The sequence below is a fragment of the Natrix helvetica genome (assembly GCF_964273705.1).
Source record: "Natrix helvetica genome assembly, chromosome: 4".
Classification (NCBI taxonomy): domain Eukaryota; kingdom Metazoa; phylum Chordata; class Lepidosauria; order Squamata; family Natricidae; genus Natrix; species Natrix helvetica.
In genome coordinates, this window is record NC_138550.1 from 3,598,189 (window position 1) to 3,616,265 (window position 18,077).

The 18,077-nt window shown below is 45.6% G+C and overlaps 2 protein-coding genes across 3 annotated transcripts in view; both read right to left on the minus strand.

Annotated features, from left to right (window-relative positions):
• Positions 1–18,077, minus strand: part of CAPN5 (calpain 5) — a 75,298-nt gene that overhangs the window by 25,109 nt on the left and 32,112 nt on the right. For both annotated transcript variants that reach the window (XM_081952871.1, XM_081952872.1), the window contains exon 3: positions 9,418–9,549. In XM_081952871.1, coding sequence (XP_081808997.1) covers positions 9,418–9,549 — 132 coding nt within the window. The remainder of the gene's footprint in view (positions 1–9,417; positions 9,550–18,077) is intronic.
• On the minus strand, positions 1,047–1,529 carry OMP (olfactory marker protein; the record flags this gene model as incomplete). The annotated part of the gene is made up of 1 exon (XM_081952294.1): positions 1,047–1,529. The coding sequence occupies one exon, from the start codon at positions 1,527–1,529 to the stop codon at positions 1,047–1,049; it is 483 nt and encodes a 160-aa protein (XP_081808420.1).

Genomic DNA, 18,077 nt, shown 5'->3' on the forward strand with positions numbered 1-18,077 from the left:
ATTGAGCAAATAAAAGATTGGGTTGAGCTTTTTCATCCTACCTCCGGTTCAACCAAGCAGAAAAAGTTTTAAAAGCTTCTTTCAAAGCTCAGATTTGCACAAAGGGGGGGGGGAAAAACCCCACTGCTTTTTTATTTAAAGGAATTAAATTCACGGTGCAGCAAGGCACTCGTTTTGGGAAGTGGCCCATCTTTTTATTTTCCTGGAAAAGCAAGCAAGGGGACGGACATGATCTCGAGTTCCTGAAGTTTGGATCCAACTTTAGTTACGGACCCTCCGGTCGTCCGGTCCCAGTTTTGAACAAAATGGTGCCAATTTTGCAAAAGCGTGGAAAAAAAGGGGAGCACCTGTTTAAATACTTCCATGCTTGTGCTCTAATGGACGGTGGGTTGGTAGCACTGGAGAACATAAAATAAGTTAGGAGAACTTTCGATGAAGAAAAAGCGACGATTTTCTCAGCCTCCGTGAAAATTAGGGCTTACTTTGGAAGAAAAAAAAAGTTTAAAATGATCAGATGCCTGGATTTGCTGCCCCTTTTGAGAAGCGTGCAAATTACTGCAATAAATCGGACCAAAGGAATATCAAGATAAGCCTGGGTTTTTTTTTTCACACCCAGCCCTGCTAGGTAGGCTTCTGACACAGTCCATGGGTCTTAATCCCCTTTTCTGGGGGTCTTGAGTGTGTTGGGGAAACGCTCCCCATTTCAGAGACGCCTTCTGCACAAGCCAGTTGAGTTTACGTTTGGCGAGGAGGCGACAGTGAGACGAATATACATCGAATTTAAAAATAAAAATAAAAACTTCCGGAGAAAACCTTCCGGGTTTCAAACAGCAGATTTCCCAGCCTAGCCAGGGAGGTGCTCTTTCTGAAGTCCAACTTAGAGCCGATCGAAGGTCAGGCTGAAGTTCGACGTCAATTCTGCGTTTCGAAGCGGCATCTGGTTGAAAACGAAGTCACAGGTGGGAGGTTGCAGAGCCCGAAACAAAACAGAAGACTATTTCAGAGGACGAAAAAGCCGTCGAGGAGAGCTGGGATGGAAGAAGAATTCAGATGTTGAATATCACGGAGCATTTCAGGTGAGATGGCTCGAGGCCGTCGGTGAAGGCCACCAAGAAATACATCACTTTCCGGATCTTGGCCAGCTCCACCAACCTTTCTCCGAACTCCAGGGCATCCGCTTCGTTGCAGTCCACCACCTCGGGCGCGTCCGGCTTCTTCCAAAACACTGCCGCCGGATCCAAGAGCTGCCTCCTCATGAGGTTGGTCAAGTCCGGCGTCCAGTGCTGAGAGGTCCCGATAATGGTGGCCTTGCCAGGCTGGTCCAAGATGACTTTCCAGCTCAGGAAACGGAGGTCGCGCTGACGGGAGAAGTCCAGTCGGAAGACGAACTCGTTGGCTTGAAGGAGCTTCTCGCCGTCTTGAGGTTTCTCGTTCTTCTGCTGGAGGGTCTTCCTTCGGATCCTCATCACCTCGGTCAGCTGGACATCTTGGACCAAAGGCAGCTCCAACTCGTCTGCCTCGGAACTCATCGTGCTTCGTTCTTCGGGGGAGATTCGGCACGGATGGACGAGCGGCGGAGGCGTCTGAGGCAGGCAAAAGGAAACGTCTTCCTGTGTCTTCTTCGCTCGCTGGCTGGTACCCCGGTGATGCTAAGCAACCTGGCTTGGGGAAGTAGGGAGCCTGAGGGGATTTCCTCTGGGTGTCTCATTTTTCAGGGAGGGACACGATCATCGATGGTGCAAGCTAAGTCTCTTGATATCGGCTGCCTTAACAACCTGGCTTAACAACCGTTCCCTGAGCAATGGCACACTTAACAGAATAGCAGAGTTGGAAGGGACCTTGGAGGTCTTCTAGTCCAACCCCCTGCTCCAGCAGGAGACCCTATACCATTCCAGACAAATGGTCATCTTAAAAACTTCCAGTGTTGGAGCAACCACAGCTTCTGGTGGCAAGTTGGTCCACTGGTTAATTGTTTTCACTGTCAGGAAATTTCTCCTTAGCTCCAGGTTGCTCCTCTCCTTGATTAGTTTCCGCCCATTGCTTCTTGTCCTGCCTTCGGGGGCTTTGAAGAATAGTTTGACTCTCTCTTCTTTGGGGCAGTCCCTGAGATATTGGAAGGAAGGAAGGAGAGAAGGAAGAAAGGAAGGAGAGAAGGAAGAATCTCTCCTTGATCAGTTTCTATCCATTGTTCCTTGTCTGGCCTTCAGGTGCTTTGGAGAATAGTTTGACCCCCTCCTCTCTGTGGCAGCCTACAACCACGATAGATAGAAGCCACTTCCGATTTGCTCGTAGGGCCGGTTTAAGCCCTCTGGCCTTCCCTGAAGCCTCTGGAGGGCTTAAACCAGCCCTATGAGCAAACCAGAAGTCTGTTCCAGAACTTCCGGTTTCCCAGGAAGTCCGGTCTTTTGCACTCTGGAGGCTTCAGGGAAGCTCCTGAAGCCTCTGGAGGGCCTCCGGAGGGGTGGGGGAGGCTCAATGAAGCCTCTGGACCCTGGGTTGGGCGAAAAAAGCATGCAAAAAATGGGGGGGAGGGGTTCGTACCTGTCATGCGTGCTGAGGGTGTTGCGCATTGCATTATGGGTGCGGCATGTCTGCAGACGACCTCCCCTGCGCTCCCCCCGCTTATGGCACGTGAGCCAAAAACGGTTTGCCATCGCTGCCTTAGGAGAACTGGGTTCTCTGACTGGAGGCTAAAACATACGATGAACGGTTGCAGGAACTGGGCACGGCTGGTCTAGGGAAGAGAAGGACCAGGGGAGACAGGAGAGCATCTTCCAATATTTGAGGAAGGGCTGCCACAGAGAGGAGGAAGGGGGTCAAGCTATTTTCCAAGGCCAGACAAGGAATAATGAATGGAAACTGACCAAGGAGAGATTCTACCTGGAAATAAGGAGGAATTTCCTGACTGCGAGAACTATTAACCCGTGGAACAGAAGTTGCCTTCAGAAGTTGTGGGAGCTTCATCCCTGGAGGCTTTCAAGAAGAGACTGGACTGCCATCTGTCAGAAATGGTGTAGGGTCTCCTGCTTGGGCGGGCGGTTGGACTAGATGACCTACAAGGTCCCTTCCTGTTAATCTGTAATCTGTAATATGAAGAACGGTTGCAGGAACTGGACATGGCTGGTCTAGTGAAGAGAAGGACCAGGGGAGACAGGAGAGCATCTTCCAATATTTGAGGGCCTGCCACAGAGAGGAGGGGATCAAGCTATTCTCCAAAGCACCTGAGCGCAGAACAAGGAACAATGGATGGAAACTGACCAAGGAGAGATTCAACCTGGAAATAAGGAGGAATTTCCTGACAGTGAGAACATTCAACCCATGGAACAGAAGTTGCATTCGGAAGTTGTGGGAGCTTCATCCCTGGAGGCTTTCAAGAAGAGACTGGACTGCCATCTGTCAAAAATGGTGTAGGGTCTCCTGCTTAGGCTGGGGGTTGGACTAGATGACCTACAAAGTCCCTCCCAACTCTGTTAACAACTCTGGTTAGGGATCTAATGAATGGAGGGCATGTGAGGCCGCCCTCGGCGAATGTGATCATGGAAAGACGGCAATTCCTCGGTGTGCTACTTTCCAAATTTTCATTCATTAGGAAGTTCTCTGGAGATCTAAGGAACGGCGTCGAATGGAGGATTACAACACAACTGTAGCAGCACAACAACTCATTCTGAATTGCCTTGGACACAACGGATGTCGCCAGTCCAGCTAATCAGTGGTCAGGTTGGTGGCATATCAAGTCAACCTTCCCTGATATTTAAGGAAATGTGGAAGCTCTGGAATTTGGCTACTTATGATAATTTTGATCACAAGTAGCTCTCGATTTGCAACTGCTCATTTAGTGACCGTTTGAAATGACAACGGCACTGGAAAAAAAGTGACTTGCAACCAGTCCTCTGACTTACAGCATCTCCACGGTCACGTCATCCAAATTCAGGCGCTTGGCAACTGACTCACATTTACGACGGTCGCAGCGGGTTCCCTTTTGCGACCTTCTGACAAGCAAAGTCCACGGGGAAGCCAGAGTCACGTTAACAATGATGTTGCTCACTTAACAACTGCAGTGATTCACTTAGCAACGGTGGTCAGAAAGGTCATCCCCTGGGGCAAAACTCACTCAACAAGGGTCTTGCTTAGCAATGGAAATGTAGTGCTCCGTTGTGGTCGTAAGTCGAGGACTACCTGTGCATTAAAGCAGCATTTCTCAATTTCGGCAACTTTGAAGGCATGTGGGCTTTTTAAAGTGCTCGTTCAGCTGAGAAAATTGGTTCACACTTTTGTGTTATTTGGGGCTGTATGGAGAATTCAGATACGTCCACGGACCAAGTGTGTGAATTCCAACCTATTTTCCCCTCCCCCCTTTAATATCTTCCTTCAATTTCAAAAGCAAAGATAAAAATTCAAACCGAAATGAAAGAGAAAAACAAATTAAAAGTGACCCACAAAGTGCATCCAATTTACAACAAAAGATGGTCTCCAATTTCCTTTCAAGTCCAGGGATAATAACAAGATAATAACCTCTCTCCCCATTTAGGCAATTCATACCAGCATCTCAAAATACACAAGTCCTCGACTTACGACCACAGTTGAGCCCAAGATTTCTGTTGCTAAGCCAGACGGTTGTTCAGGGGGCTTGGCCCCCAATTTATGACTTTTCTTGCCGCCGTTGGTAAGCGAATCACCGCAGTCGTTAAATTGGTCGCACGGTTGTTAAGTGAATCCGGCTTCCCCCATTGACTTCGCTCGTCAGAAGGTCGCAAAAGGGGATCACGTCACACACACACACACACACACACACACACACCGGGACATTGCGACCGTTATAACTATGAGTCAATTGCCAAGGGTCTGAATTTTGATCCTGCAACTGTGGGGATGCTGCCAGAGTCGTTAAGTGTGAAAAATGATCATCAACCTCTTTTTTTCAGTGCAATTGTAACTCAGAATGGTCAGTAAAGGAAGAGTCGTAAGTCGAGGACTGCTTATTCTAACAATCCACTTCTAAAGCATCCAAGCAATGGGTGGAAACTAATCAAGGAGAGAAGCAATTTAGAACTGAGGAGAAACTTCCTGGCAGTGAGAACAATTAATCAGTGGGACAGAATTTGCCTCCAGAAGTTGTGAATGCCCCAACACTGGAAGTCTTTAAGAAGATGTTGGATAGCCATTTGTCTGAAACGGTATAGGGTTTCCTGCCTAGGGCGGGGGTTGGACTAGAAGACCTCCAAGGTCCCTTCCAACTCTACTATTGTATTGTATTGTATATTCATGAATATTCTGCAAGTTTTTCCTTTCAGGGCAATGAGCACCAGGAGAAATTCAAGCTCCTTTCAGCTCGAAAGGCCAAGATGGAAAAAATCAGCCTTGAACAAACAACCCAGGAGGGATTTGGGAGTCCAGAGAGGAAGAGGAAGATCTCAAATAATAAGACTCTAGTGAGCCTTCCTCCCCGGCTTGAATTACATCCCCCAGGAGCAAAGAGGGAGGCTTTAGGATGTCGGTGTGTGTGTGTGTGTGTGTGTGTGTGTGTGTGTGTCTGAAACAAGAGACAGGTACAGGTAATCCTCAAGTTACAACTTAATACTCTCTTTCTCCCCAAATAAGAGCCAACTGGAAAATAAGCCCTACCATGGTTTTTCAGGATGCTCATAATATAAAATTAAAGGTAAAGGTTCCCCTCGCACATCTGTGCTAGCTGTTCCTGACTCTAGGGGGCGCTGCTCATCTCCCTTTCAAAGCTGAAGAGCCAGTGCTGTCTGAAGACCTCTCCGTGGTCATGTGGCCGGCATGACTAAACGCCAAAGGCGCACGGAACGCTGTTCCCTTCCCACCAAAGGTGGTGCCTGTTTTTCTACTTGCATTTTTTACCTGCTTTCGAACTGCTAGGTTGGCAGAAGCTGGGACAAGTCACGGGAACTCACTCCGTTACGCGACGCTAGAGATTCGAACCGCCGAACTGCTGACCTTCTGATTGACAAGCTCAGCGTCTTAGCCGCTGAGCCACCTTTTTCATAATATAAGCCCTACCCCAGAATAAGCCCCAGCTAAGATTGTCAACTAGACAGATGCATTTAGTACCGTATTTCCCTGAAAACAAGATCTAACTGGAAAGGAAGCCTTAATGCAGGGGTGTCCAAACTTGGGAACTTTAAGACTTGTGGACTTCAACTCCCAGAATTCCCCAGCCAGCTGGCTGGGGAATTCTGGGAGTTGAAGTCCACAAGTCTTAAAGTTCCCAAGTTTGGACACCCCTGCTCTAATGCATCTTTTGGGGCAAAAATTAATATAAGACCTGGACTTATTTTCAAAGAAATACGGTAGCATTAGCGCTTAGACTTACAGGTAGTCCTTGACTTACAACAGTTCGTTTAGTGACCAAAGCTATGACAGCACTGGAATAAAGTGATTTACGACAATTTTTCACAGTTTTGGCCTTTGCAGTTTGCCCATGATCATCTGATCAAAATTTGGTTACTTGACAACTGATTCGTATTTATGACGGTTGCAGTGTCCTGCGACCGTCTGACAAGGAAAGTCAATGGGGAAGGCAGATTCACTTAACAACGGTGTGACTAACTTATCAACTGCAGGGATTCACTTAACAACTGTGACAAGAAAGTCGTAAAATGGGGCAAAACTCACTTAAAAAACGTCTCACTTAACAACAAATTGACAAATCCACAATTGACTCAATTGTGGTTGTAAATCGAGGCTTACCTATATATACCACTTCACGGTGCTTTTACAGCCCTCTCTAAGCGGTTTGCAGACAATCTGGGTCCTTGATTTACAACCATTCTTTTAGTGACTGTTCAAACTTACAACAGCACTGAAAAAAGTGACTTATCACCATTTTTCACACTTATGACCATTGCAGCATCCCTATCGTGATCAAAATTCGGACGCTTGGCAATTGACTCATATTTATGACGGTCGCAGCATCCCGAGGTCCCGTGGTCCCCTTTTGCGACCTTCTGGCAAGCAAAATCAATGGGGAAGCCAGATTCGCCTCACAACCGTGATACTGTCTTTAACAACCGCAGTGACTCACTTAACAACGGCGGTGAGAAAGGTCACGAAACAGAGCAAAGCTCGCTTCACCACTGTCTTTCCTAGCAACGTAAGTTGTGCTCATAAGTAAAGGACTACCTGTGTATCGATATACCGTATTTCTCAGACTATAAGATGCACCGGAGTATAAGACGCACCATGATTTTGAAGAAGCAAATTTTTTAAAAATAATGTTTTTGCATTCTGCACATAAAAAATGGAGGGGATGCAGAGCTTTGGGAGGTTTGTAAAGTGCTCCGGGGGGGGGGGGGGATGAGCAAAAAACAACTAGTTTTTTGCAAAAACGGGCCATTTTTTGCAAAAAAAAAAAAAAGGACATGCAGAGGGTTTGGGAGGCTTATAGAATGCTGCTGGGTGTGTGTGTGTGTGTGTGTGTGTGTGTGTGTGTGTGTGTGTGTGTGAAGAACGAGCAAAAATGGCCCTTGTTCGCTCATTTCTGCCCTCCCCAGCCCCCAGGAGTACTCTGGAAGCCTCCTAAAGGCTATGCATGTCCATTTTTGCAAAGGGGGCGGGATTTCGGTAGGGTAAAAATGCTGTATTCAGAAAATATTCAATTTTCACCCGCTTTTTTTGAGGGAGGGAAGGTGCATCTTATATAAATATGGTAGTTAGAACCACAAACCTCATCCTCTTTTGAAGAGGAAGAATTTTACCAGGTGTCCACTAGAGGGCAACACCTCCCTCCAGGTAAGGAAGAGGATGCAGTAAAATAAAAGCACATTTTCCTCTCCTGTGTATTATCCTCAACTGACTTGCAAAATACAACTAATTATCCATCTTTTTTCCAACAAGTTTCCCAATCGAAAAAGGAGTGCGAAATTGCATCCCACAGGGAGAAATTGCTTGCAAATCTATGGATATTAGAGAACATGCATACCGGAATAAAATATACCTGCAGTTTTTCATTTGCATCTCATAGATCATAAGCCAGTTTCTCTTTCTTTCTCTCTCTCTCCCTCTCTCTCTCTCTCTCTCTCTCTCTCTCAGCCCAACCCACCTCATAGGGTTGTTGTTGGGGGGTAGAAAGAGGAGGAGGAAGGAATATTATGAATATTTGCCACCTTATAAAGTAGAGGGAGTCCTTGACTTACAACAGTGCATTTGGAGTTACAACCGCACTGAAAAAAGTGACATGACTTTTTCTCACACTAACAACCATTGACACATGATCACGTGATCAGATGCTATGGCAACGGATTCATATTTATGACCGTCGCAGTTTCCCCGGGGTCATGGGATCCCCTCTGGCGACTTTCTGACAAGCCAAGTCAACCGGGAAGCCGGATTCGCTCAACAACTGTGTGACTAATTTTACAAGCGCAGTGTGTTTCACTTAACGAATGTGGCGAGAAAGGTCGCAAAATGGGATAAAGCTCACTGTCTCGCTTAGCAACAGAAATTCTGGGCTCAATTGTGGTCTCAAGCAGGGGTGGGATTCAGCTGGTCCAGACCGGTTTGGGCGAACTGGTTCACTCCGACGATCAGGTTGGCCCGCCATTCACCCCTGCGCTTTACTTACCTATTGTTGTGGCCCGCCAGCAGAGTCGGAGAGTGAGGAGGTTGGGGAGGAAGATGGGCCAGTCCTGGAGTCTGGGGAAGGCTCTGATGAGGGCTCTGTGTCGGAGGAAGAGAGGGGGCCAGAGCCGTATGCCAGCTATCAGCTGCCTTCGGACTCAGACATCAGTGAGGCAGAAGAACAGCTGGAGCCTCTTCCCAGTATGCGCATGCGCAGAGTTGCCAGAGGAAGGAAACAGCTAAAGAACAGGGGTCGACTTGGGAGTAAGGCCACAGGTGGACGATGAATGGCCCCTCCCAGAGGGAATAAAAGAGGAGCGAAAGGGGAGTGGAGTTTGCAGGAGGCCATGAGTTCCCTTCATTGGTTCGTGACTCTCCGAGACTCCTTGCCACGTTTTGCAGATATCGGCCTGGCAGCTCTCCAAGCCAGAGAAGGTCTATGACCGTAAATCCTCCCTTGAAAAAACTGGATTTGAATGAGCAGAATTCACAGTCAATGAATAAAAGGGTTTTTTGTCGGGGAAAAAGGAGTTTGTTTCATGCTCTTGGGAAGCCTCGGTCAGAACACCTATGTCCTCTCAGCTGATTCCTGCAGCAAAGTGGACTGCTGGGTCTAAGCTGTGTTACTCCCCAGAAGGAACACGGAAGGTAAATTTTGTTAAAACTGCTGACACACGCAAAGCACACGATCCCCGAACAGGTTGTTAAACAGGCAGGATGCCACCACTGGTCATAAGTCCACGAGGCCAGCTCACATGACAGCTAAGTACACTGTGCCAACACAGCCAGGGGAGCAAAGAAGACTATTTTCCCCCCGACAATTTCCAAACTGGTTACCTTCTGCCACAGGGCCTCTCTGGATGCCAACGCTGAGCAGGCAGCCACAAACCAGCAATTGCCCACCTGCCCCTGGTGTAAGTCATGGGAGCTGATTCCATCCACAAAGAGGTGGGGGTCTTCACAGATGTCCTGCAAGAGAGAGAGAAAGAGAGAAACAAAACAGGTTTCTTTCTTTTCTTAAATACATCTTTTATTGTCTACCTATAAATATACTGAATGCAGTGTAATTGTCCTGGCATCTCACTTGCCATAAAACAGAAGTGAAAACAAATAAGTGGCACCTGCCCTCCTGTAAGATTGGCTAAAATGTTTAGCAATATGCCCCCAAACCAGGGATGAAATGCTACCGGTTTGGGCCAGTTCGCCCGAACTGGTAGTAAAAAATGTTATTGGTTCACAGAACCGGTAGTAAAAAATACAAAAAAAATTTTTTTAAAAAAAAAATTCCAATGATCACATGTTCTACAGCCTATCTTCGGAACTTAAAAAAAAATTTAAGCATTTTTTTTTTACTACAGGTTCTCCAGAAATGGTGAGGGTGGGGGTGTCCATTTTTACTCCCAGCAGTCTTCCCTGAAGCCTGCTAGGCCAAATATGGGCGGTAGGGGGTGCTGAGAAATAAAGAAAGAAGAAAGAAAGAAAGAAAGAAAGAAAGAAAGAAAGAAAGAAAGAAAGAAAGAAAGAAAGAAAGAAAGAAAGAAAGAAAGAAAGAAGGAAGGAAGAAAGAAGGAAAGAAAGGAGAGAAAGAAAGAAAGAAGGAAGGAAAGAAAGAAAGAAAAAAAGAAAGAAAGAAAGAAGGAAAGAAAGAAGGAAAGAAAGAAGGAAAGAAAGAAAGAAAGAAGGAAGGAAGGAGGAAAGAAAGAAGGAAAGAAAGAAGGAAAGAAAGAAGGAAGGAAGGAAGGAAGAAAAAAGAAGGAAAGAAAGAAGGAAAGAAAGAAAGAAGGAAGGAAGGAAAGAAAGAAAGGAAGGAAGGAAGGAAGGAAGGAAGGAAGGAAGGAAGGAAGGAAGGAAGAAAGGAAGAAAGAAAGGACTACAAACTTGGCACTAGACACAGCTTCAGAGGATAATCCTCTGGAAGGGACCTGGAGGTCATCTAGTCCAACCCTGCTCTAGCAGGACACTGTAAAAGTGAGCTTCTGTCTTTTGATCCCCCCAGTCACATGACTACATAGCCACGCCCACCCAGTCACATGACCCCCATCAAGTCCAACAAGCCAAGCGCACAGAACCGATAGGGAAAAAAATTAGATTTCACCATTGCCCCAAACTGTTGGAAATGTAAACTCATACCTGGCACATACTACCAGATGTGGTGGACCTGTCTAAAGGCAAGGAAATTTTGGATACAAATTCATATGTGGTTAGAAAAAAATGGTATAGCGTTTAAGCCAGAATTATTTTTATTAGGCATTATGTCAGATGGCTATCATAAAGGGACTATATACCTAATATTACACATCTTGACCGCAGCAAGAAAGATGTATGCGCAGCAGTGGAAGAGCGAAAACTACCCCTTCAGGGGAGGAAACGATAAGGAAGATACTAGTCTGTGAGGAAACGGACAGACAAACGCTAAAAATAAAAGATAAAATAGATACAGAATACTATGCTACATGGAATAGACTCTATCAATAGTTAGAAACATGAAAGAATCAGGTAAGGTGGACATGGAAAGAGATAGTATGTATGCATCAGAATGTAGGTATCAGAATGATAGATAAGTTGACATTCTAGAAGATGATGGTCAAAAATAACTATACAACACTAGCACTGTTCAAAACAGGTTTCTTGATGAAGACCAGGAGGGAAAATGTAGATGCAGAAGTAAAAAACACTCTTAGGACATTTCTGCCCTGATCTTCATCTTTGGTACGTGAGCCCGGGAAAGAAGTCTGTTGGGTTTATTGGTTGGCTAGAAGTTTGTGCTGAGATTTTGTTCTGGTTCATGGAAACGTAAAAGCACTCTCTCCTCAAATGTTATCACTCCCTCCCAGCAACAAGCATGCAAAGTAGATTGGGCTGTGGCCCTACTACCACGAACAATGGAGTTAAGGATGTGGTTCAGTTCCAAAAAACAACTCAACTGGGCCAAAAGACATGGTCCTATTCCAAGAACTAACTCAACTAGATCAATGGTGGGTCCTGTCCCAACAGTCAACTCAACTGGGCCAAGAGACACGGTCCTATTTCAAGAACCAACTCAACTGGATCAATGCTGGGTCCTGCTCCAAGAACCAACTCAACAGGGCCAAGAAACATGGTCCTATTCCAAAAACCAACTCAACTGGATCAATGTTGGGTCCTATTCCAAGAATCAACTTAACTAGGACAATGCTGGGTCCTGTCCCAACAATCAACTTAACTGGGCCAAGAAACATGGTCCTATTCCAAGAACCAACTCAACTGGATCAGTGGTCCTATTCCAAGAACCAATGTAACTAGGTCAATGCTGGGTCCTGTCCCAACAGTCAACTCAACTGGACCAAGTGACATGGTCCTGTTCCAAGAACCAACTCAACTGGACCTAGTCCAACAACCAACCCAACTAGGTCAATGCTGGGTCCTATTCCAAGAATCAACTCAACTGGGTCAATGGTGGGTCCTGTTCCAAGAATCAACTCAACTGGGTCAATGGTGGGTCCTGTTCCAAGAATCAACTCAACTGGCTCAATGACATGATCTTCTTCCAAGAACCAACTCAACTGGGTCAATGATGGGTCCTGTTCCAAGAACCAACTCAACTGGGTCAATGGTGGGTCCTGTTCCAAGAACCAACTCAACTGGGTCAATGACATGGTCTTCTTCCAAGAACCAACTCAACTGGGTCAATGGTGGGTCCTGTTCCAAGAATCAACTCAACTGGCTCAATGACATGATCTTCTTCCAAGAACCAACTCAACTGGGTCAATGATGGGTCCTGTTCCAAGAACCAACTCAACTGGGTCAATGATGGGTCCTGTTCCAAGAACCAACTCAACTGGGTCAATGATGGGTCCTGTTCCCACAAGCCACTCAACTGGATCAATTATGTCTTGCATTTAAATGGAAGCCAGCCATGTACAGATTATCTGTCTCCCATCTCAACCAATGATGTAATAGATGCATCTCCTTTTCTGTGCATAGTAGAGACGTTCAGCTGGTGGCTAGAAACTCCACCATGCAAGCCCAGAGCTGAAGAAGCTTCTTGGATGAGAAGTGAAACGTCTTCAAAGAAAGAAAATCAGAAAGTCAAGTAGCCTCTTGAAAAAAAAAAGCACCTTGGGGGCGGCCATGACCTGGATGATGGAGAACTTCCGTAGACATTTCCATTCATTGCTTCTTGTCCTGCGTTCTGGTGCTTTGGAAAATAGGTTGACCTCTTCTTCTCTGTGGCAGCTCCTCAAATACTGGTAGACTCCTATCACATCATCCCTAGTCCTTCTCTTCCTTAGACTAGACATTCCCAGTTCCTGCAACTGTTCTTCATATGTTTTATTCTTGAATCCCCTAATCCTCTGTTGCTCTTCTCTGCACTCCTTCTACAGTCTCCACATCTTTTCTACTTTGTGGCGACCAAAACTGAATGCCGTATTCCAAGTGTGGCCTTACCAAGGCCTTATAAAGTGGCATTAACCCTTCACGTGATCTTGATTCTATCCTTCTGTTGATGCAGCCTAGAACTGTGTTGGCTTTTTTTGACTTTTATTTATTTTGCACATTGCAAAAACAGGATCCCTCTCCTTAGCATAGACCTCCGCCCTTCCTTAAAACCATCTTGGTGGCCTAAATCCACTTCCTCTGAATTTCAATGGCTGTATCAGTGGGGAAAGAGGAGGAGTAATTATTTATTGCATATACAGGGAAGCTAAATGAGCGGAGAGAACAGAAATGAATGCAGTTTTGCAATTTAGCCACCGGTGACGTACTGGAGAACAATGTTTTCTGTGTCCAAGTGACCTCTGTCCTGTCATAAATCATTTTCTAGAAAAGTTGCATAGCAGGGGGGGGGGAAACAACCACCCAATTTTGTTCTTCACTTTGCAACTCTTGAATAGCACTGGCAAGAATGCAGGACATCTGCTTTGGGGGACCAACAATGCAGAATTTCACGTTATTGCTATTTTCCACCCCCCTCGCCTGGAAAATCTCCACCATCCCGTTTGGGGAGAAGATGTTGAGAAAGTCCAATTTTCACTAGGACACTCCAAACTTCTTCAGATGCCTCCAAAAAGCAGCGAGTTATGCAAAATGTCCTTCTCTTGCGAATTCAAACTTTCCTTCAAACTTTGACCTGAATTTGCAAAGCACAGCCACAAAGATAATCAGGGCCCGGTGTGTGTATGCTTTTGTGTGTGTGTGTGTGTGTGTGTGTGTGTGAGAGAGAGAGAGAGAGAGAGAGAGAGAGAGAGAGAGAGAGAGAGAGAGAGAGAGGCTGTAGGATGAGCTGTGAAAGTTTGCAACAGCAATCACATCCAGAAAGCTGATTCAGCAAAATTCATTAACTTCTCTTTATATGTAATATAACACATGAAGTACATATAAAATACCAAAAGCAGGTTTTTCCAACGAGGTAGCAAATACAAGCAAACATAGGCAGAATAGAATAGAACAGAACAGAATAACAGAGTTGGAAGGGGCCTTGGAGGTCTTCTAGTCCAACCCCCTGCCTAGGCAGGAAACCCTATACCGTTTCAGACAAATAGCTATCCAACATCTTCTTAAAGACTTCCAGTGTTGGGGCATTCACAACTTCTGGAGGCAACTTCTGTTCCACTGATTCATTGTTCTCACTGTCAGGAAATTTCTCCTGAGTTCTAAGTTGCCTCTCTCCTTGGTTAGTTTCCACCCATTGCTTCTTGTTCTGTCCTCAGGTGCCTTGGAGAATAGTTTGACTCCCTCTTCTTTGTGGCAACCCCTGAGATATTGGAAGACTGCTATCATGTCTCCCCTAGTCCTTCTTTCTCTTAAGCTAAACATACCCAGTTCCTGCAACCGTTCTTCATATATTTTAGTCTCCAGTCCCCTAATCCTCTTTGTTGCTCTTCTCTGCACTCTTTCTAGAGTCTCCACATCTTTTCTACATCGTGGTGACGTATTCCAAGTGTGGCCTTACTAAGGCTTTATAGATATTAGTACTTCACTTGATCTTGATTGTATCCCTCTGTTAATGCAATTTAGGATTGTGCTGGCTTTTTTGACTGCCGCCGTACACGGCTGGCTCCTATTTGGCTGGTTGTCCACTAAGACTCCAAGATCCCTCTCACAGTCCCTGCTATTAAGCCTGGATTCACCCAATCTATATGTGTACTTTTGGTTTTTCTGGCCTAAGTGCAAGACTTTTGCAAGTAGGAAAAGGAGAAATGGGAGGACTTATGGCAGGGGTGTCCAAACTTGGGAACTTTAAGACTTGTGGACTTCAACTCCCAGAATTCCCCAGCCAGCTTGACAAAAGTGGTGGCAGATACCGAAGGATATTGCCGACACCTTAAGAATATCCTGCAAGTGGAGAAGTATCGGCCTCTATCCACCAAATTAACTACAGGAAGTCTTCGACTTACGACCATGGTTGAGCCCAGAATTTCTGTTGCTAAGCGAGACAGCTGTTCAAGTGAGTTTGGCCCCATTTTCGAAACCTTTCTGGGGATAGTGAGTAAGTGAATCACTGCAGTTAAATTGAGAACATGGTTTGCTATGTGAATCTGGCTTCCCCATTGACTTTGCTTGTCAGAAGGTCGCAAAAGGGGATGCTGCAACGGTCGTAAGATCGAGGACCACCTGTATTTCTGGGGATGGAAAGGAGTGGGTGCTAATTGTCAAGAAGGCGCCCTTCTCCTGAGCCTGGGACGGGCTGGATTTGATAGAAATCGATTTAAATCACAATTTCAAAGGGGCTTGATTGAAATCAACTCGATTTAAATCATAATTTGTAAAGAGCAGCTGTGATCTCCATGTCCTCTGACCCGCTGTTGACTCACTGATAGCCCCAATATTGCAGAATCTACAGCCTCTCATGCTATAGAATTAAGCTGCATTTGATGCTGAATAAACTACATTATGAATGTTTCAATAGAAAACCACCTTTAAGATAGAGTTTTACTTCCAAAACTTTTTTATTAAAATAAGTTGGATAAACATTTTAAAAATCCCATTTAAAAATCCCATTTAAAAATTTAAAAATCTGGGGTTTTTGGGGGATTTTTTTAAAAAAACAAATCATTGATTTTTATCCCCTACGTCCTGGGATCAATTGAGCAAAATAACCAAAGCTCCCAATTTCTTTCGATGAAGGCTTTGCTAATTTTCACATTGAGCCCAAACGCCCTGCAGCAAAAAACGAGTGTAGCTGAAACAGGGATGAAAAATTCAATTTGGGAGGCTCAGCCAGGAAAGTCTGTTTTTCATTAAGGAGACATTACCAGACAGCACAATTTTTTAAGCGAGGCTGCCAAGCTAAAATCTCCTCCAGGATCATAAATCAGGGAAGACAGCCTCTAAGGTAGGCTTTTCTTTCTCAGCCTTGGCAATGTTGAGAGGGGTGGACTTCAACTCCCAGAATTCCCCAGCAAGCATGCATGGATTTCACGGAGGATTCTTTGGTGCTCTCTGAATTGGGCTGTTTTCTTGCAAACGTTTCATTACCCAACTAGGTAACATCATCAGTGGTAGAAGGGAGTAAGATTTTCAGGGAGGAGGAGGAGGAGGAGGAAGATTATGGGGTCCTTGGTGCTCTCTGAGCTGGATTGTTTTCTTGCAAACGTTTCATTACCCAACTAGGCAACATCATCAATGCTAGAAGGGAGTAAGATTTGCAGGAAGGAGGAGGAGGAGGGGGAGGAGGGGGGGGAGGAGGAGGAGGAGGAGGAGGAGGATTATGGGGTCCTTGGTGCTCTCTGAGTGGGTTGTTTTCTTGCAGACATTTCATTACCCAGTAGATGGCCACAGTAGAAGCCATTTTACAGCAGTACAGTAGAAGTCATTTTAAGGCACAACAGGCTGTATCTTAACAGAACACACACCCCGAGGGGTTTTAGGGGTATCTTATCCCCCCACAATATTTGTTTCCAGAGGGTAAGTCATCTATGTACCAAGTTTGATTGAAATTGCTCGAGGCGTTCCAGAGTTATACTGGAACACACACACACAAACGCATATTTTTATACATGTAGATTTTAACAAAACAGGAAGGGGCAGTTTGCACATCTCGCCCAAGGCTCTACCCCCTTACATGTTTGAGCAAATTTATACCCCAGTAAGGGCCAGGAACTTACTCCCTAAAATTTAAAAACAAAATGCAAACAGCAAATGAACCCCAGATGCTTGGAAAATGGAATTCTTTTTCCACTACCACAGCCAGTTGCTTTTTGTTTGTTTTTTCCTAAGCAGGAAATAATTTTTCTTTTGCTGTATTTGTTTATTCTGCGGGAGTCGCTAAAGTACAAATATCTCGGGTCATAAAGATAAGATTACGTTTGTTTGTGACAAGCTGGGTTCTTATCCCCTCCTTGTTTTCTTGGCAACCACACAGACACAAAATGTGGTTTTTCTCTATTTCCCCCCCCCCCCCCTGAGATCAGCCAAAGCTGGCTATCTCAACGGGTTCTTAATCTGCAGCTAGCCTTTATTTCTTAATAGCTTCCAGAATAACGGAATAATTTGGGTACATTATTCAAAGGCTTTGGATAATTAATGCTGGCTGTAACAGAACAACAGACTTGGGAGGGACCTTGGAGGCCTTCTAGTCCAACCCCCTGCTGAAGCAGGAAACCCTATAACATTTCAGATAAGTAGCCGTCCAGACTCTTCTTATAAACCTCCCACAATTCCGGAAGGCAAATCGTTCACTGTCAGGATTTTCATTATTTTCTAACCTCCAAAAGTGGAATCATAAAGAAATAAATACTTACAAGCGTTCCTCAACTAACGGCTGTAATAGAGCTTGCCCATTACACTCAAAAATCACGACGGCCATTAAGTGAAACGCTCATGGGATCACCACACTAACAAAACCCGATTCTTATTCTTTCCGATATGGCCGTTAAATGAATGTGCCGGTTTGTTAAGAGGAACACAGGGGGCCTCAGGATGGGGGATGTCCAGTGCAGACTCTACCCCTGTCTTCCAAAGGCCTCCCTGAACCTCTGAGTTGTGTTTCCCACGCCTCAGGGTCCCTGTGGGCCTTGGGATTTCTTCCCACTCTGTTGGGTCCTGTTGTGGCCCATGAGCTGGCAGCTCTCCTCTAGACTTGGATGATGAGGAGTTTGGGGAAGAACCTGGGTCAGTTCTAGGGCCTGGGGAAGGCTCTGATGGATCCTCTACGTCGGACGCAGAGCTAGAGCTAGGGCCGTCGGACATTTCCCTGTTCCAGATGCACGTATGCGTAGAGCTGTTAGGAGAGGAGAACAATGGAGGACAAGGAGTCGACTCGGGAAGCAAAGCACACGTGGACGCTGAATGGCCCCTCCCTGGCTGGGGAATAAATAGAAGGAAAGGGGAGTGGTGGTCGTAGGAGACAACAGTTCGTATTTCTGAAGATTTTGCTCATGGTGTTTGGTGCCACAAAGACTGCTTGCCAGAATTTAATTTGCAGCCTTTCGGCTGGGGGCTCACAATTATCGCAAGGAACTGATAAGGTCTGTTGCTGTAGTTAACTCCTTGCAGGACTCTTGCTTGGGCTTTCA